This window comes from Carassius gibelio, chromosome A11 (genome assembly GCF_023724105.1).
Source record: "Carassius gibelio isolate Cgi1373 ecotype wild population from Czech Republic chromosome A11, carGib1.2-hapl.c, whole genome shotgun sequence".
Taxonomy (NCBI): domain Eukaryota; kingdom Metazoa; phylum Chordata; class Actinopteri; order Cypriniformes; family Cyprinidae; genus Carassius; species Carassius gibelio.
Genome location: NC_068381.1, coordinates 6,631,694 through 6,653,131, shown reverse-complemented (window position 1 = coordinate 6,653,131; position 21,438 = coordinate 6,631,694). Strand labels below are relative to the sequence as shown.

Genomic DNA, 21,438 nt, shown 5'->3' with positions numbered 1-21,438 from the left:
CACCATCACGTCGTTAGCTCCTCCCACCAGAGTATCCACAAAGAACTGAACCATCAGATTCATGGACTATAAACATGAATGTTTCCTTACTTCAATACTTCAAAGTTCTGGATGGCGTCGTTCCAAAAGTATTTAGTGCTGTGGAGGGTAAAATAACGTTTCTGTAATCCAAAAAAAAGAAAAGATAAAGATATTTACTAACTCACCATTAAAAGCTGACTATAAAGTTAGCAAGTACAAATTATTTTTTGTGTAAATGCAGAACTATATGGGAAGGGATTGGATGGATTTTGTGTGTATGGTACCGGCACATGCTGGTCCTCTGGATTCTGGGTGATTTTTTCAGGGGCGGAGTCAGAAGGCTTGTGGGCGTGGTCATTGGCCAGAGGGGAGGCGGTCTGAAAGGCCAGGTTTTCATAAGGGTCCTTCCCAGGGGCCAGCGTTATCCGAACCTTCGCTCGAAACCAGCGCTTGAACTCATCCTATGGACAAACACACAAACAAATTATACGCAAAACACACATACACACACATATATATATATATATATATATATATATATATATATATATATATATATATATATATATATATATATATATATATATATATATATATATATATTAGGGGTGTAACGATACGCGTATTCGTATTGAACCGTTCGGTACGACGCTTTCGGTTCGGTACGCGGTACGCATTATGTATACCGAACGGTTCGTTGGAGTAATTAATTATATTTGAAAAAAAAAAAAAGAGAGAGAAAGAAATATAATGATATGCGTTCAACAAGGTAGCCCAATAACCCAAACAACGTAACAGGCAACGCCCCTGACACTCCCGAAGAAGAAAAAAACACCATCTTATATGTTTATGTTAGGCTACTCAGCAGGCGCTCGCTCACTCAGTACACGCTGAGCTCGTTGCAAAATAGCCAATGCGTTTAACAGACTAGAAATGAGAAGATCCTCCAATAACCAACAGGTCTGGTGTTTGGGTGCACTTTGGATTCCCTTTAAGCTATAATGGTGATGGCAAGAGAGTGGTGGATAAAAAAACAACGGTATGTCGCATCTGCAACATGACAGGGTACACCAGCGGGATTACAAAAAAAAAAAAAAAAAAAAAACAGCGGCAATATCTGGGATATATGCGTCAGTACTATCTGGGAAAAGACGAAAAAAAGGAGAAACATGCACGCAGCAAACTATCCCTGCAGCATTTAGACACTATAGCTTACAGGGAATCCAACCCAAACACCAGACCTGTTGGTTATTTTAGGATCTTATATTTCTGGTCTGTTAAACGCATTAGACATTTTGCAACGAGCCTTCAGCGCGTGCTGAGTGAGCGAGCGCCTAATTAGGGGCCGTTCACATATCGTGCCTAAAAACGCATGGAAAACGCTAAGCGCGTCTTTCTCCTCCTTTCCAAAGCGCTCGGGCAGAAGCGCCCATGAGGCGTCTGTCTTTGCTAAGCAACAATGACGTGCTCTCTCCATGAGACGCGGAAATTTCAGCGAAGGATAAATGGATTTGCAGCTCTAAAAATCGCTTGCAGTAGCTCTGCTACTGAATTTATTTCAAAATTGCAATCCATATACAACTATGATCAGCTGTTCCTTCATCTTGGCTGAGCTCTCAACGTTGTTACGGGAAAGGATGAAGCTGATTGGTTGGTTCTTGTCACATGACCCGCGGTGCGCTTGCGGCATTCTGAAAAGTTGAGATGTTTTTACATTTTGCTGTATCTAAAACGTATCGAACCGAACCGAACCGTGACATCAGTGTATTGTATCGAACCGAACCGTGAATTTTGTGAACCGTTACACCCCTAATATATATATATATATATATATATATATATATAAACCATTTCCATTTCAAATAGGCAATAACTAAAACAACCTGTGATTTTAATGAAAAAAAGTTGCAGGCAAATAAGAAAACGTAGCATTGCAACAGTACACAGAGCATCATGCGTCATTAAAGAATTCCAAGGAGATATTTAGTTACATTTTATTTTAACAAGTGACTTATTCAACTGCCAGCATTCATGTCACAACAGAAACAGATTTCCAGCATACCACTGCACTATAATTATGACCGGCAGCCATTCACAAATGATCTGCCTCAGAGATGAGAGTTATCTTCCACTGAACAACATGACGTCTGAAGTATTACGCAATTCATAGTTACATTAAAGAACAAGGTGTTCTTAAACTCTCCTGTATGAAATCAGGCAGAAAGACCTGCATTGTCAAACTTCGAAAGGTGAAAAACTTCATGTATAGGCACAATTAATTCTGGTATTAACGTGAAATACATTTTTACTTGTTGAAATGTGCTGTTTGTAGTTTGACTATGCATGAATCTGTAGTGCTCATTTATGTGTGTGCATGTATCTATTGTTTAGGGACATTGATGTCTTTTTAACAAAATGTTTTATAATAATTATTAACATATGTTAATAATGTTAATAGTACAGAACACAAAACAAATAGAATAAAAATGCATTGTTAATGGTATACAAAATAGTATACATACACACACACACACACTTTTCCACGACATTCTAATTCATTGAGATGCACCTATATTATATATCTATATATATGTGTAGGTGTAAGAGAGCCCAAAAAGTTGAATTGAGGTTTAATACATACAGTGCTTTGTAAGAGAACGACATCTGCGTCTTTGACAGCGGACCGTGTGCAGGTGGCCTTCACACACCATTCAGGCATCCAATAGAGCAGGAGGAAGAGAAAACCACCTGTGCAGAGACCACCCAGACCCACCAGAACCAGCTTCCATCGGCACAGCCGATACCCGCTCAGCTCCTGGACAGAAAGAAAATGAGCTTGTGTACTTTATAAGAGGGGAAGAAAAAATAAAGCACAAAAACGGAAGGAGAAACATATACCATCTCATCCTCCAAACCCCTGTTGACAATCTTCAGATCTTCCTTCTCCATAATGATCTTTAGTCCTGCCTGGATAACTGCTGCTCTCCTGCACACACACGAAGAGAGCACATGCTAAGTGTGTGTGTGTGTGGCCCAACAACAGCTGTTATACCATTGGACTGTATTGACAACTACCTGACCTGTGATGACACATAATCAACTCTCTGAGAAGAACTTCCTCTGAGTCAGGATCCTGAGCGCTACAGCTAAGAGCGTTTTCAGACACAAATGAGAACCAGACTACAGCTGGCAAACCAGTGAGCACTGACAATTAAAAAAAGATGCCTTTTGATACAGAAAGAGAGATTTATTCACACACGGGGTTCAAAAGGATTTTTTTACCGAACGACCCGTGAGTGAATTGACTAAATTTACCAGTAATAAATATTTCCTATAATCTTATGCGTTTCATATTAGATTTTTTTTTTGATACTTTTAAGCATTTATTATTAATTAAAAAACATATTTTTATAGATTGTGGGGTTAAGTATTTTTTCATAATGAATACATATCAGCAAAGGTTATATTCATGGTGAAATTAAATAAACATAATAAAATAAACAATTAAATGGCTTAATGTGAGAATACTTCAAAAAAAGTTTTTTTTTCTTAAATAATAATAAAACAATAAACATGAGATGGGCATCCTATAATAATTAGATAATTTATCTAGATTAAAGTTCGAAGACATCCGAGTTATGTTTTCAGCAAACATTGAAACTGAACTGCTCCCATCACTAACATCAAAATAGTCAAACTATAATTCTCACTATTCAAATTCAAGAATAATAAAGTTATGATCCAACTGGCAAGTCTGTTTGCTTTTTATTCTCTTTTGTTCTGGCTGGGTGTTAATCTTGGACCTTGGATGCAAACATCGATGAGAGAGATTAATGGTTAAATATTTCATGTCTGTGCAAGTGCAGTTGTCTTGAAGATTGACAAGAATGCACAGAGAGAGAGCTGTGTGTATGTGTGTTCAACCAAAACTCTCTGCAGAAGAAAGACAAGGGGATCAGAGAAAAACACTGGGCTCATTGCTCATTCATTCAAAAGGTTCTCTCCAGCTCTCATAATCATTAGACAAACTGGAACAATCTGTCATTATCTCTACAAACCACCAGCTGAACAAAGTCTTGGCCATAAATAATGGCTTTTCCCTCCCCGTGTTACAAAAGTATTGAATAACCATCTTCAATTACATAATTAATTACACAACTAATTCACGATTATCTTGATTTTTGCCATCTTAATCGAATGAGTTTTGTCAAGCTTGGCAACCTAAAATAAAAAAATAAAAAAAAGTTTTTGTTTTGTTTTTGCATCATAACATTATTTTCAGAACAATTCTTATTACCGTAAATGCAAAAAGTTACTTTATTTTATATCCAGTTCATTTTACTGTTTTTAAAATTATCCTGATTTACGAAAAGTGCAGCTATTTTACTTTATATTATATTAACCTAATACAATTTAATAATTTATTGAAGTAATGATGATTTTGGAGAAAATTTTGCTTAATTTATGAAAATAATGTCACGCCTCAATCACCAACTCTTGGTCCAAAATAAGAGAAAGAAGAAAAAAAACTTACTCCTGCAGTAAAACAATTAGTAATAAAATTTATTTTATTGCCAAATTTGGGGTGAAATATGATCTTAAAGGCCGGGACACACCAAGCTGACTTTAAAGGACTAGCGTTGACAAAAGCCGATGGTGTTGTCACCTCGCGTCGGGCAACGTCGGACCAAAAAGCTGCTCTGGAACTCACCGCACAGACTACAGCCGACGGCAAACTAACACGTGCGTTCTGCTCATGTGTGAGAGGAACGAGTTGTTCATATCAGCAGCTATTACTAGTATATTTTTCATCATTCAAAAGGAGAAACCGAAACAAAGATATACAAGATAAACGCAGATATATGAAATGTAAACCAAGCGGCGCTTGCTTACCATTTTCAATAAAAACACCATGACATTATAGACCCATCAGGAACATTCATCCATTCTTCTGACAAAGCTCCAAACATAGAGAGCATTTTAAAGTAACATAATCAGTGCACACGATGCGAACCCTGTTCCAAAAGGAATGAAGTAATAAGCTACCTATACAGGAGGAATGTGGAGTTGCAGCCTATTGAGAGTGTTCCAAATCAGTTCTTATGAGGTTTCCATGATGGTTAGGATGCTTCCCTAGAAGGCCACTCACTAGGTTTTGAAACACAGCTCCAGCGTGCTAATCAGAGAGGGACAGCAGGGAGGAAACCAGCGCTGTGCCGGTGTGGTCACCTCAACAATAGGGCAGCAGGGAGGCAGAAGGACAGAAAACAGGGAAAGTGTGTGAGTGTATGTTAGGCAGACGGGTATCAGTGGTCATGTCCTGCTCACTGTTCGCTGCCCTCTGCCACAGACCTTGATCTTATCAGCCACGCGCACCCGTACAGCACACCACGGAAAAGGGAAACCCAATTCAGGACCGACCCTTCCTACCATTTTCCCTTTCTGGAGCAGCTGCTGTATGGACACATGCTCTCGGCTACAATTTATGCGCAAATCGCGAATGCAACATGCTGCACTTTTTTTTATACTTCCTCTCAAGCAGACTGTACAATGAATGCAAGGAAACACTGCAATCATAAACCTGACAGACCTATTTACCCAACCCATGTCGATGTGTCATGAAAGTATTCAGAAAGTCATTTAACATTTTTTTTTTTTTTTTGTCTGGTTATTAACCCAGTTTCAACTAACTGCAAAAAGACCATCATAAAACCAATTAATATCAGCATGTGCCGCAGATTGAGGCTGAATTTCACAGAGCAAACTGGAGTGGATGAACCAATATTTTTGTTACTAGGGATGCAACATTAAAGTTGTGATGAAAAGGAAGAAGTGACTCTTTCTTTATTGTGAGACAAAAAAAGAAAAAAGAAAACAAGTATGTGGCTATTAAAACTATTAAAAATCATAATTAAAATTAACAACAACATATGAATGTATAAATGGTTTGCAATAAGATCAATAACATGCATTTCCAAAATATATTTCATGCTGACTTTAAAATTCTACCAAAAAAATTTTTCATGTACTGTAATTTTTTGTAAAGTGGCTGCTGACAAATAAAAAAAAATTAAAACTAATTATGTAATAATAATAATAATAACAAAAAAGAAAAACGTACAGATTACAGATAAATGATGCACCATAATTAATTTCATAAATACAAACGAACAAACCACCAGAATTAGAGAAAACTCAAAAACTTGAGGCAGCTATGTTAAGGACATTTTAAATATATTATACTGATGGAAAAAATACTGAATCGACTTAATTAAAATTGGTCTGTGCTTCCATCAAACATAATACACATTGTTATTTTTGTATTTAAGTTAATTTTAGGAAGCTTGATTTTTTAAATTAAGCGGAGCATTACATTACATAATAGTTATGCAGAAATGTCTTAGTTTAACTTGTGTATCAGTTTGTTGAGCAAACTGAAAAGGTTATATAATAGAGCCTGTTAGTTGGATCCTCACCACCAAAGCTGAATGACCTGAAAACATTTTTTTCTTTTTTCTTTTTTTTTATGTAAAAAAACTTTCCACATTCAATTCGCTTGTTAAGTCTGACGTCACGTAGCAGCGCTTCCGTGTCCAAACGCTCTATCAGTTACCATGAGAAAACAAGAAAAGGTGCTAATATAAACTCACAGTGTGATAGAATACTAGCGAAAAAGTTATAATCTTAACCTTTAACTCCATACCGAAGTCCCAGATAGCCAGACAATGAAAATATAAATATAAAAAAATATATATAAAAATTATTTGTGTTTGGGACGCTGTGAGCACGGAGACTGTAGTGTATACCGTAAGTTTGAAAGCGTTTAGCTTAAATTATTAATATGAATAAACAGTGCTCATAAACGGCTGCTGAAGTCATATTCTCAAGTGAAGCGAGTTGAGGCTTGGACCCGGAAATCGCGCTTCTTACGTCATCACTTAACAACCGAATAGTTGATTCAATTTTAAAAGGTTTGTCTGAAAAATTAAATACCTTTTTTATAGTATATTCAAATCAATAGTGGTTACATAACGACAAAGCTATTAAGATCCATATTTTCTGTTTTGGAATTGAACAGCTCCAGGTTGTAAAGGAAAGGAGCAGCAGCGGAGAAATCAAAGGAAGGGGATTTACCTTTCCTTCAGATTCTGGCCGCCGTGGCCCTGGGCAATCCTTTCACCTAAAAAGAGGCCTCTCTCTTTCACGCTCTCTCACCGCAGACCTGGACTCCTGAGAGAAAACAAAAGAAGAAAACCTTCACAAATCACACAGCCTTCAGTCTTTTAATGGAAGCATTCTGCAGCTATGTGAGGAACATTTTCAAAGATTTACAGAGCCTTTATAAGCAGCTCACAGTGAGAGAAAACATTAAAGTGACCAGCATTAAGCACTTTCTCAGATTTAAATGTCAGAACAAAGACACTGAAGAAATGAAATAGAAAAGGCCTCTGTACATTAACAAAACAAACTGGGAACAATATAAATAAGCCAAAACTCACAGCACCGCCAACAGTGCAGCACAAAGCCAACAGGAAATTTAGATCCTGAGTGCGTTTCTCAAATCATCTGACTCTGTATTCATACAAAAACTGAACTAAATAAAGCTCAGAGAGGTTACCAGGCCATCCTGTGCTATGAGGGTTTGCGCTCCACCACTAAACTTCACCTGACTGGTTGGACAGTAGGGCTGTCAAAATTGCTCAAAAATGACGTTCGAATATTCCCTCTAAAAAAAGCATGAATATTTGAACAATTCGAACATCTGGTTGTGCATGTTGTAAATGACGCACATTCAATAATAGGACAAAATAATACAAAGAGACATAACTACTTGTATAGGTAGTCTATTTAAGTTTAAACATATACGGCAACGTACTAGCTACACAAAAACAAGGAAATCAACTAATGGCCAAGACTGCAGACATCACGCTCTCTCACCCTCACGTTCTCTGCGCATAACGGTTTAAATGAACAAACACATTTTGAGTGCTGATAAAGAGTTTTGTGCAAGCAATTTAAGGTCGCGACTGTCATCCCAAATATAGCAGGCTTCATTCAGTGATTGAAACAAATATTATTAATATTAATTGAAGTTTTAAAGCATATAGAACTGACATTGAATGCTCCAAGCGAGCCGTGCTGTGGTAAACATGGAACTTTTCCTTGACATGAAATGATAAATAATCAAACCTCGGTTCCATTGCTTGACAGAACTTCCCGAAGCCTGCCCCATCCGCGATACTGATCGGTCTCATGTCCTTACAAATTAATGAAATGTATTCATCGGTTATGGACTCTTGTCGTGTTGCAGACAAAGTGCTTGTGGCGGGCGATGCAAAGTAACGTTAAGTGTCAAGACGTGTCTGTTTAGCTGGAGTTCCACACATTATGCCATGCTCATTTGGGTGCAGATTTTTGAGATGTGACCATGTTTCTAGTGGTCGAATGGTATGCTAACTGTTACTTAAATAGCTTGCATAAACTTTATCTCGCGGGTCAACAATTTTACCTCACTTTCTCTGCTGCGGTCGAGTTGGGCTCTGCACTTGCTGCCATCTTCCATGAAGACGCGTCAACTTTCAGCATTGATGCTGTGCCAGACAGTGCGACTCCTTTGACCTGTCCCTGAACTAGTGCTGCAACGACTCGTCGACGTTATCGATTACGTCGACTACAAAAATACGTCGACGTGCGTGAAATGCGTCGATGCGTCACACTGTTTGTTTACATCTCACGTAATGGCATACTGGGAATGGAGAAAGTTGCATTCTATCACAAAAACAGAGACCACTGTTATCAAAAGTATGGGAATACTTTAAACAGAAAACAAATAAAATGGCCCTTTGTTCCCTTCACAAAACCGATATGGTGGACCACGGCAGCACAACTGCGATGCGCGAGCACATCAGAGGAAAACATCTTGGCGCTCTCCAGTGTTACTGTTTAACTGGTTACCTGGTGTGATCTGGTGACCAACTTCCTGGTTCAGGTCTGGTATTCTTGGGCTTGCGGCATTCTGGAAAGTTTAGATGTTTTTAACTCGATGCGGTGCGGACACGCCTGGAAAAAACGATCGCTTCCATTATGAGCGCGCTTATCGCGCGCCTACATTGGAAATAACGAACTTGAGCACGCAAAAGACGTGATGTGAACGGCCCCTTAAAAGACAGCGCGCCGCGAGACAACAGTCAAAAACCACCGAGCTACCCCGAATCAGCTCCAGATCTCTGGAAACCATACTAAACCATAGCAGAACCCTGACTACATTTTATGGTTTGTGATGCTAAAGAACATTTCATGACATCTCAAACAACTGTAAATTTATGGCTACTGTGGTTTAATTATAAACGCTATCATAAACTCATGTTTACCATAGTAAAATAATTATTTTATACTGTAAAAACTTCAACCACATTGGTTGAAAATGAATAAAGGTTGAAATATTACATTAGAAGTTGTACTTATATATAGTTTTTGTAAAGTTATACAAAGGATTCATTAGCTAATTAAAAAAAGAACATTAGATTATTTATTGTAATACAAATAATCGTTAGATTAGTCGACAGAAAAAATAATTTCTGAGAAACTACATTGTTTGGTGGAAGAATACTGGTTTTATTTATATCATTACACTTTATTTGCTCTATTTTATTCTGTGAAACCTTACTACATATATGGAATAACAGTTTCATAAATAATAAGCCATGTGAAGTCATGGATTACAGTGAATTTATAACAGCTAAGGGGCAGTTTTAGGCACTATGCGAAGCAATAAGCTAAGGAGCAGTGTTGCTGTTTTGTTTACAGCAGTAACCAAAGAAACGCTGTCTCAGTGCTGTTCCAGAAGCACCTCCTGCTGGCAGAGAGTGAATCTGCATCTCATTCAGCTCATCTGCTGTTTTTGTCTCGTTCAGATGTTTTATGTAGCATAATTTCACAAAGTTAAAGTCTGACCATTCTGATTTTGCTTTAAATTTTTAATTTTTGCAGTCTAATTTAGATTAAAAACTGCTCAAGCAGCATGCATGCAGAATCTCTGCTTGGATCGTGATTAAAATCCAGTAGTTGCCTCTTACTGAATGGAAAGTGCACAGGCAAAGCCTTTTGTTTGTTTATATGAAGAAAGTTATTTTATTTTTGTTATTTATTTGATCTGGGGTTAGTTTTAAAATTTCATTTCAATTTCACAAAGAAATGTCAGCATTTAGTACAAACAATAATAAAAGGAAATATTTTTCCATTTATTATTTTTCTCAAACCTAATTTTGTAAAAATAAAAAAAAATTGTGAGAAAATCATATTGTGAAATAAGAATCGTGAAGTTGAGTGAATCGTTACATTGTAAAATTTCATTATTGAACAGGCACTGTCAAAACAAATCCACATGAAACCATAAAAATCCACATTTCTAGACCAAATCTAAAAGAACCGAATGCAGATGTGGTTTTAAAAGTTTAACTATTTAACTTGACATAAAAAAAATAAAAATAAAATTAAAATAAATCATGCTTGTGGCAGAAAGCATAACATACTAATAATAATGATAATGTTTGATCTGACAATACTGATCCAAGGCATCTGTCTGAATGTGTAGCAGCAGCGGTGCTTTTAAAGGACACATTTTAAAAAAATCTGATGCAACCATGCAAAACAATACAAATTTCATAAACTTAAAATCCAGACTGTCAATTGTTGAATGACTAGCCTATTTTCAACAAGAAATGCTGGTAAAAAAAAAAAATCAAGAATAACAAGGAATAACCAACTCCGTACACCTAGTGATTAGTTCTGATAGATGCGGTGCTCATTCGGTCCATGTGAACTTGAATCTAGCCCATGAGACCACCAGTTCTTACTCTTTTTCTTTCCACACTCAGATTTCTTCTCAGTAAAAGTGTAAAATGGTTAAAATCATTAAAAATGATATAACAAAAAATTAAATAAAAATGTTTCTTTCAGAATGCCTTAGGCAAGAGAGTCTGCCAGCTAAATTTCACAAGACCTGTCCGATAAACTCATTTTTTTTTTTTTTTGAGTGAGTTTTCTGAGAGTGCTGCATCTGCAGAGTCAGTATTCTCAGGTAGCTACAGGCAGTTTCACAAGAACGCTCACTTCAAAACAAGCCGTTTCAGCAGTCAGTCTCGTTTTCAAGAAGTGAAAACACCCCCTACCTCACTCGAAGACAACAGCGAACAATATGCAATGACCTACTGACGGCTCTCACGATAATTCATGGAAGCCTTCAGAGGAAAAAGCGTTCTGTTGCAGTCATGTTTAGGGTTTAATGTGCTCTCTTCATTCTTTCTCAATCACAGCCCGTTTTGTTTCCTGCTGCACTCGGTCACTTTGACCTGAACTCAAATCTGAATTCAAAAGGCATGGAGAATTAAGAGAAAAATTTATATGAATAATGACAGAACAGGTTCATGGCATATTTGCTGATAAGCGGTAAGATAGACGGTAAGGGTTAATAATTTGTTGGCCTGAACCTGGAGCAATTAAACGCTGGTTTAATGCGTCACAATAAAGCTGTGTTTGTTTACATAATTTAGAATGGAATCATAAAGATAAACTGAGCAGGAAAATTTGTGAGAGATAAAATAAAAAGTTGCAAGAACACTGGCCTAAGCTACAAAGCTTCCAGAGAAATGCAATAAATTTAAATAAGATGTTGCTGATTTGCTCTACAAAGACTGTAGAATAAAAAAAATTTAATAAAAAAAAAAGATGAATGCCTTAACACTTACGTTATAGCATTGGTTTAACAGCTTTGTCTTGCAAAGTTCAACAAAAAGCACATAAGAAAATAATTTAAAAAAAAGATAATCATAAGTAGGGCTGTGCAAAAAATCGAATGCGATTTTCATGTGCATCTCATTAGTAAAGGCGTTCTGTTATTAGAAGTACATCTCCAGCACGTGTGTTCAGATCAGGATTGCCAGGTTTTCAAAACAAATCCTGCCCACTTGCTTAAAACTAGTCCAAAACTAGCCCAAGCGCGTTTCCATAAGGTGCCCCGATAAAAATTGCGGGGTTAAAATACACGTTTTTTGGCAGGGTTGCCTTGGTAAAATTAGCATTTTAGGGGCTAAACATCACGTTATTGGTACTGGGGTCGTTTCAAGCGGTATTTAGACAAAGTCCACCGACAAGCTACACAAAATCACTTTCAAAATCGACAAAGAATCGCCTCCGATTTTGAGTAGATTGTCAGTGAACTACGGCTCTGTATAGTAAAGGTCAACCAGTGTTGCCAAGTCTGCGGGGGGTTTTTTTCATGTCAGCGGGTTGAAGTGACCCCAATACAAATAACGTGATGTTTAGCCCCTAAAATGCAAAAGGGAACCCTGCCAAAAAAAATTTATTTTATCACCCGGAATAAAACCCGATAGGGCTAGTTTTGAAAGGTAATTTGGCAGGTTTTGTTTTGAAAACCTGGCAATCCTGATCTTAAGCAATGTGCTAGAGATACACGACTAATCACAGGAGTGCTTTTACTGAAAATGTGCATGAGAATCGCATTCGATCTTTTGCACACCCCTAATCATAATCCCTAATTTTTCTCACCTGAATGTCTTCAGCATTTCACATAAAACACACCACATCATCATTTTATAATGAGAACATTTAGATCACTTTAAGGATGACAGTTGTCAATTATAAACCTTGAACCAAAACAACCAATAAAACCCTTAAAAATGTAATAAAAGCCCATAAATATTGTGGCAGTACCATAGTACAGTGATGACACCAAAAACATATCATGACACTAAATGGTTACCACAACATTGATATAAAAATGTCCAAAGTACTAACCTAAACTCATTCTTTAACATATTTTAAAATATTTTAAAAGGTTGACGTTTGAAGAACTTTCAGTAGTAAAATAAATGTAACTTTTCAGTAACTATGGTCATTTGGCAGAAAATACAGGAATACGTGCATATTTTACTGAAATACTGGAATATGGGCATATGGTTTCCACTCAATTTCTGAAATGTTTCTTTCAGGTTTTCAATTTACTTATTTATCAAAGAGATTAAATGCTAGCCTTAATATTCAACTAACCACGAAATGTGCTTCAAAGTGCTCTACTAAGCTTACTGAAAAAGCTCTAAAAACATTTCAAAAACATTAAAGTAAAGTATCGAACACCAACAGGGCAAAGCAGCTTGACTCTCAGCTGGACAAGCGGTTCGCTAATTCAAGGGCACATTTCTTGCCGTCATTCGGGATCCAGAGAACAACAAATGTGTGCTTTTCTCATGCATTTCTGAAGTGATTCTTCTGTAGTCAAGGACAGCGCAGAAAAAAAAGCACTCTAATCCAATCGCGGTCAATAACTCGGGTCAAAAAAGCATGATCAAAGTAGTGAAAGAAAGAAGAAAAAAGGACAACCTCCTTACACTTCAAAGCTCTTGAGCATGAGAAATTCTGGCAGGATGTTATACAAGTGTTGTCATCCTGTTTAAGAAGGTGCTCAAGTGAATCGGTGCGTCTCTTGAAGTGTAAAAAAATCCCTACACATTTCATTCAAATAATATTTAAAAGTCGGCACAAGATAAATAAACCCAAGCATACCTGGAAAGCTTGTTTTATCTTCTTTAGCAATTATCCAGTCAAGGGCCTACTTGATCAAACCATTTGAAGTTTGCTACGATGAACATTTCTGACTCTCATGCAGTCCAAGACGTTTCATTCAAGACATCAGGCTTTTATTATACTACAGTTGACTTCATAGCTGAGGACTAGAGGAGAAAAAAAAAAAAAAGAGATTGAGAAACGGAGGTGTACCCGTCAAAAGGGAAAGGGTTGTGGACAGAAATAAAAACAAAAAGATCAAACAGAAAAGGGGAACAGAGTCTGGCCACATGGTCTTGGATTAGCAACTCCCACCGTCAATGGCACTTGCAAAAGAAAATCTATGGGCCTTCAAAAGATTACATAATGCTGCCCTTGCAAAGTACCAGAGCCCAGGCTAAATTACCCTTCATAAAAGCTTGTTCCTTATGATTTTAGGTGCAGTGAACAACCTTTATCAATCCGGATATATAATAAAGTTAAACAAGGTCTAGTAAACACAAATTAAGTCTTAATACACTGACAAGAAAGAACATTTAGTTACTGAAAAAGAAATTAAAAAACATGTCAGACATGGCATTCTTAAATAGGGCATTCTGATTGAAATAAAATATAAAATTATGTAAAACAAATTAAAATTTCAATCTTGCATTCAGAGTAGTGGTCGACCGATATTGGTTTTTTGACAGCCGATGCAGATATCTTGAAAAGTAGGGAGAGCCGATAGCCGATATAAAGCTATATATATATAAATATATATCATTTTTTTTAATTAAATAAATTAAATAAATGTATAAAATAAACATACTTATACTTTAGATGACAAAGTATTTTTCACAAATAAATATTTAATAAAAATATAATTAAAAAGGATGTAACCATTGTAACCAACAGGGCACTCAGTATTCTGAGTAAGTTTGGGTGCATTGGGAAATATATTTCTCAAATAAAGCCAATGTAACGCTCAGTTTACCTACAGCACACAGAGAAAATGACAGTGGGCGAATGCATAAAGCGCAGCATAATTTGAAATCATGTTTAAATTTTAAAGCATTCAATTCACACGGACATGACGGACCGACTGTCACACAGAGAACACGTGATCAGCTGCTGCTCTCAGCGCCTTTAAAATAAAAGTCCCACCTCAAACACATCAGCCAAGCAAAAAAAAAAATGTATCAGCCGATGCCGATATTTGACAAATGCCAAATATTGGCTGATATACCGGCCATGGTGATATATCGGTCAACCACTAATTTAGGCTCTCTTACCTGAGGCATTATGATTGGATGAACTAAATGTTTTTTATTAAATTAAATTAATTAAAATCAGATGTTCTTAGGCATTCTGATTGAATAATAATAATTATCATTATACATGTCAAACTTACTTTGGAGGCTGATTGAAAAAAAAAAATTATAAAAAAAAAAAGTACATTATCAAGAGTTTCTCTTGAAGTCTTGTTTACATTGTTGTCTGTCTCTTTTGGTTCACACTTTGGTTCTAAATTCTACGTTAGTTACTATTTTTAATCCAGTGCTTTCATCGCACCTCCCATGAACAGAGTTTTTTCCTGTGTGTGACTTGTTTTAGGTAAACCACATACAGACAGCTAGAAAGGTCTTGTCCATTCCACTTCCGTCGAGGATTCAGAGAGCAAACACTCTGAAAGCTGCACAAGGGACTAGCACCATGTCACGATATGTCACACGCCGGCTTTGATTCAACTCTGGCAGACTTTCTGTCATACACTGTTGTCTTAGAGCGCGTCTGCTAAAAGTATTCTGTGAGTAATCTCGGCATCACCTCAAAGCTCTTCGGCACATCACAGCAAAACCACACAAACTTGTCCATGTCAAAGATATATCCCTGGAATATGATGCATTTAAACTAACAAGGTCTCTGTAAGATGAAACAGTCAGTCACTTTGTTCAAGGTGATCCACTTTTAGCTCTATGCTGATCATATCTCAGCTAAAGATTCACCAACATTTAATGCTTTTGAGCCATGCAAATCATAATATTTACACTCCACAAAAGTGTTGCAGTGTTTGAAAGCTGTTGTGAACCCTCCTGCCCCTTGTGAACCACATCTGAACAACATTCATCAATGTCTGACTGGCGGCGCCCAACACTTGACCTCCGGAGTCAGATAAAAACTAACCTTTTTATCCTGATAAATAATGATTATTTCACTTCTGTATATATACATATATTAATCACCTAACCTTAAGCAACAACAGCCAGCCAAGTCACATTTTTCTCTCCTATACTGTCATTTAAAGGTTTGGGTTGGTAAGATTGTTTAATGTTTTTAAAAGCATGCTCACTAAAGCTAAATTTATTTTAATAAAAAAAAAAAATAGTACAAATCAATTTTTTCGTGAAATATTAATACAATTTAAAATAAATGGTTTCTGTTTTAAAGGGGGGGGTGGGGGGTGAAATGCTCGTTTTCACTCAATATCCTGTTAATCTTGAGTACCTATAGAGTAGTACTGCATCCTTCATAACTCCAAAAAGTATTTAGTTTTATTATATTCATAAGAGAAAGATAGTCTGTACCAATTTTTCCCGGAAAAACAAGACCAGCTTGAGGCGTGACGTGTGGGCGGAGCTAAAGAATCACGAGCGCCAGTAGGCTTTTGCATTGAGAGCTTTTGGAAGTTGTGGCATTACCGTGAGGAAAAAAAAACATCATCCAAAACAAACCATGGCTTACAGTCAGATTCAGCCATTTATTTATGACCCAGAATCAAATCCCGAGGCTGAAACTGAACGAAAGCAGCAGCAGCAACGACTCGCTCCGAGCGGGGCTCGAACCCGGGTCTCCGGCATTGGAGGGGACGCACTAACAAGGAGGCAGAGATATTTTAAGCAGTTTTACTCACCGCCTGTGGTTCCAACACACGATCGTGACCCTTTTTCGTTGGGATTGCATCATCCTTAAGAAATAAACGATGTGCAAATCCGTCGTCAAACTGGGCCTTGTTTGTAAAACAAGCATCTTCGAAATGCAGGGAACAAACACAAACACTTGCACAACTCCGTCGATGCTCTTTAAAGATAAACTCCATCCACTGGTCCCTTAATGCTGTTTTTCTTTGGTAATCTGTGCAGGGTTGTCTTGCCCTGGCAACCAAAAACACACTTCTTTTGTGACATTTCGCGACGCTCTCGCTCTGATCAGTGAATACCTGTTGTGCTCTCAGTGCTTTGCTATACGGGAGCGCGCGCTCTTCCGGCAGAAGTGCCCTTAGCACCCATATAAGGAAATTCCACTCCATCTAACATCACACAGAGCCATACTCGAAAAAAACTTTCCGAAACTTGTGACAAACCGGAAGGAGTATTTTGGGAACAAAAATACTCCTTCAAACGTACAACTTAATTTTTTAAACTTTGTCCATGTTTAGCATTGGAATCCAACTCTTTAACAGTGTAAAAAACTCAGTATGCATGAAATAGCATTTCACCCCCCCTTTAATACATTTTAAAACATATTTTATTCTTGTGATGGTATTAAAGTTGAATTTTCAGCATCATTACTCCAGTCTTCAGTGTCACATGATCCTTCAGAAGTCATTCTATTATGCTGATATCGTGCTCAAAAAACATTTCTTAATATTATTAAAGATGAAAACAGTTGTGCTGTTTAATCTTTTTTTCTTTTATTTTTTAAGTAAAAAGTGATGCTTTTTTCAGGATCTTCTTTGATGAATATAAAGTTCCAAAGAACATCATTTGTTTGAAACAGTAAAAACATTTCAAATGTTATAAAATATTTGTCACTTTTGAATAGCTGAATGCATGCTAGAGGAGCTAATAACTCCTTACTAAAATGTATTCCTTAATAAAAAAAATAAAAATACTGACAGCAAACTTTTAAACATAAATGTACTTGACTCATTTTGCACCCAAAACCCAGATAACCTTCATCCCAACAGACTAAGCAAAGATGGTGTAAACATCCAAATGTCATCCACTGTACATCAGGGTTTTATATATATACTTTTTTTTTTTTTAAAGCCCACGCACACACATGAACAAGAATTCACACAGCTGCTTCAGTCTATATCAACATGCAGAGACAGATTATTTGGAGCAAATCCAACTAATGTAACTACTGAACAACAACAACTTATAATTTAGCTTGAAACGCGTTTGTGCTTAGATCAACATGCAGTGAATGGCTGAGAGTGTGAGGTATTTTGATATGCATGTTAATACTAGTGATCGACCGATGTATCTGTTTACCGATATTTTTCCCGATATTTAAGCATTTTTCCATAATCGGGTATCGGTTTTGTAATATCGGATTCGCCGATTTACGGCGCCATCTTGTGGCCGTTTTGAGATTTCCGCCATTGCAGCCCGGGCGTCTGAGGAGATCAGTCAACAACAACTCGGTGCACAGGTAAATATATGTTCTACTTGGTTTGCTTTAATTAATCAACTTTATTTAACATAACAGACATGCACAAATGAGATCTGAGACATAAATTCCTGATATAGTTAATGCAGCTTGTTTCTAAACAATTGAGACGAACTCATTGAGTCACGTAGTGTAATTCATCATGTCCTGCCCCAATAAAGACGTATCTTTACATGAATTAAATAAAACAGACATGAATGAGTGCATGTTGAAAATAAAAGCGTTGAATTTAATTCTCTTATCTGTTGTATTTGCTCACCATTAGTCTAGAAGAGAAAGTTTGTTCATATTGCTTAGCAACTGACGGATGATCTGGAGGCTTAAGCACGGCGACTGAATGAATCTTTTGACAAGATTATCTTGTTTAAACACCCTAGATTATATTATCATTTACTACATAAGAATTATTTCGCTAATACACATAAATATAGCCTACCGCTTTGTGGAAATTAATTATTTATTATCTCCATGCGCGATCGCGGTTGATTAAGTTATAGTCAAACAGCACTTTGTCAGTTGGCATTTCATGATTTAACCTTAGATTGAATCTAGATCATAAAATGCCAACTGACAAATGCTGTTTAACTTTATATAGTCTCGGGAAAAAAAGTTCGTTCATATTGCTCAGCACCTGACTGGGTTGATGATCAGGAAGCCTCAAGCACGGCCACTGCATGACATTTTTGAAGGAAGCAGGCTTACAGGGCAGAATGCTGAAAGACTCTGTTTTCTACACTAAAACCTAGTTCTGCTTAACTGGGAGTATTAAGTTACACTACTAAATAGCTATGCACTCCTAAATAGCCCTCCCGCCCCCACCAATATGTTAGAATCATTTTTGTGCTTTATTTTTTTACCTGTTTTTATTTTTTTACCTCATCAAAGCTTTTATTTTAAAACAAAGACACTTAGTAACAGTGCGCTTAAATTTTTTGGACTCAGACCCCTCTATTTATTTGTGTATAAATATAATGTTTTTTTTTTTTGTATGCAAGGAGGGATTGATTGTTATAAATAAAATGTTTTTTCAGCTCATTTGTGTTGTAATAATTGTCAGAAACAGAAGTATAACAGTAAATAAATATCGGTTCTGCATATCGGTTATCGGGTACATAAACATACAAATAATCGGTATCGGTATCGGTTATAAAAAATCAATATCGGTCGATCACTAGTTAATACGAGCAAAGTGTATAAGCAGACCACTTACAAAGAGATCACCTTAGACAGATCTTAACATTAGAAGATAGAAAGAGAGCCAAAAGGTCACTACTGAAGTTAGCAAATCATTAAAAACACTTACTAAGTAGCTTATGGGAAATGAGCCAAAGTACAAAAACGTTAAATCTTAGAATGAAGCATAATTTAGGCAGAAACATTAACAGTGCAGCTCGAGAATGTAAAACATGCAAATGAAAATCAAGTTTTAGGTTAATTATATATATACATACACTACCGGTCAAAAAAGTTCAGAGTCAGTATGATTTTTTTTACCCAAAATAACAAATAAAACACCAGCATAGCTCATAAGAACGTTACACATCAACCAACACAGCTTCTTTTTGCAGTTTCATGAAGCTCAACTAAACTTTTAAATACTTCAAAAAGATATGAAATACATTTACTTAAAGTAATAATCGACACTGAAGTGAAAACTCTTTATGACATTCTTTTGTAGAATACAAAAGGGGATGCCAGATTGACAGTCTCAGTCCCCATTCACTTTCATTTTACAACACAACGACGCTGTTAAAGTGAATGGTGACTGAGGATGTCAGTCCTCTACAATCTGACTAACATCTAAGTTTGAGTTCATTTGAAGAACCAGTGTCCTACAGGTTTAGAAGAACGTGAGAATGAGTCAATTATTTTGTGGGTAAACGATCCCTTTAAATCACACCGCTGTATGAAAACCAAAAAAAAAGTGGAGTAAAAAATTCTAAGTAACGTTACACAAACTCGGCTACAGATCACAACAGCGTTACTTGGTTAATCATGTCATATAAGACATTAATCACTAAGCCTTATAAAACAAGTTCTAGTTTATTTCAGTAATTTATTATTGAAATAAAACCTATAAACCAACCGAAGAAAGAAGCAGCCATTACTTCATACTGACACATCAATGAAAAGATCTGTGCTTGTGTGCGCGTGTGAGTGAGTGACCGCGCGCGCGACGGCGTGTTTGCATGTGTTTAAAATCTCACTCACCCAGAACCACCGGGAACGAGGATCACCTCTGGGTCATGATGGAAGTGCGAGGATCGCGGACAAAAAGACGCGGGCTCAGCTCCAGTGGAACGTTACAGTTGACAGAAGATGAGTGTGTATGTAAATGTGCCAAGACTGCCCAGATCTGCCTCAGCATGCACAGGAAGTGAGTGATGCAGAGGATGTGAGGTCACCGACTGTAGAACAGCGTCAGGTGCGCGTGAGCGCGCGTTACAAGCCCATCTGGATTCAAACCAGACCGCTGCTTTTAATAAATACGCACAAAGCTATTGGTGCATTTACTATTAAATAGTTTGTGAAAAAAATACCTTTTACATTTTTACTGTTTTATAATTGTTTTGACTCGTAATTGTTTCAATGTAGGGTTATTTTGAGTATTTATCCTTTATTGGTAATTTATATTTTACTGTATTTGACTACACAGAAATGGACTTAATATTGGAGTAAACCATGTGACAACTTGCCCTGGGTCTTCTCTTTTACATTCTGATTATTATCAATAATTTCAGAAAGTATTACGAGGTGAGATGATGTGAGGAGATCTATTTTTAATATTTTTCTATATCTCAGTTATACCGATCTGTTGCTTTGAGGGTTGATTGGACAGCATTATTTCAAAGTCCTCCTGAGTACTGTTGCAATAATTCTCCAGGGCAGTGTTGCCAACTAATTTTCAGAGAAAGTTGTTAAAGGAAGGTCGATTTGTTGCTAAAAGCTGCTAAATGACATTGTGCTGTCATTGTGTAATCACAAGACAAAATTGTCCCATCATTCAATCTCAGCAAAAATATATATTTTATATGTTAATTTAGATTTGTTTGTAATGTAATATATATGATAATAATGTTAAAATATAAATATTTTAAATACATTGAATCACTGAACACATTTTTGAATGATTACAATGTAAGTTTTTTTTTAAGATATAAACTAGTAATTCTGCACATTCTCAACAATGATTTAAGCAGTGCATTAGTAATTAGTTAATATGCTAAACTACACAAGAAAAGTATAAAAATGAGGCACAATCTGTTAAAATGAAAGAATTTTCCAAAATGTTTTGTTACCTGCATTTTAAATTACCCATTGTGTTTTTGGGTTACAATGGATGATGGATAATGGATAATGTCCTGGAAGATTTCCCATTTTTCGTACAGTGTACTGACTGAT

The 21,438-nt window shown here is 36.5% G+C and overlaps 1 protein-coding gene across 2 annotated transcripts in view; it reads right to left on the bottom strand.

Annotated features, from left to right (window-relative positions):
* Window positions 1–20,422, bottom strand: part of LOC128022164 (polyamine-transporting ATPase 13A3) — a 39,677-nt gene extending 19,255 nt beyond the window's left edge. For both annotated transcript variants that reach the window (XM_052609454.1, XM_052609455.1), the window contains exons 1-6: window positions 20,248–20,422; window positions 7,156–7,251; window positions 2,920–3,007; window positions 2,663–2,836; window positions 306–482; window positions 91–161 (exon numbers count right to left, since the gene is read on the bottom strand). In XM_052609454.1, coding sequence (XP_052465414.1) covers window positions 91–161; window positions 306–482; window positions 2,663–2,836; window positions 2,920–2,970 — 473 coding nt within the window. In that variant the 5' untranslated portion in view covers window positions 2,971–3,007; window positions 7,156–7,251; window positions 20,248–20,422. The remainder of the gene's footprint in view (window positions 1–90; window positions 162–305; window positions 483–2,662; window positions 2,837–2,919; window positions 3,008–7,155; window positions 7,252–20,247) is intronic.
* Window positions 20,423–21,438: the final 1,016 nt, after the last annotated feature.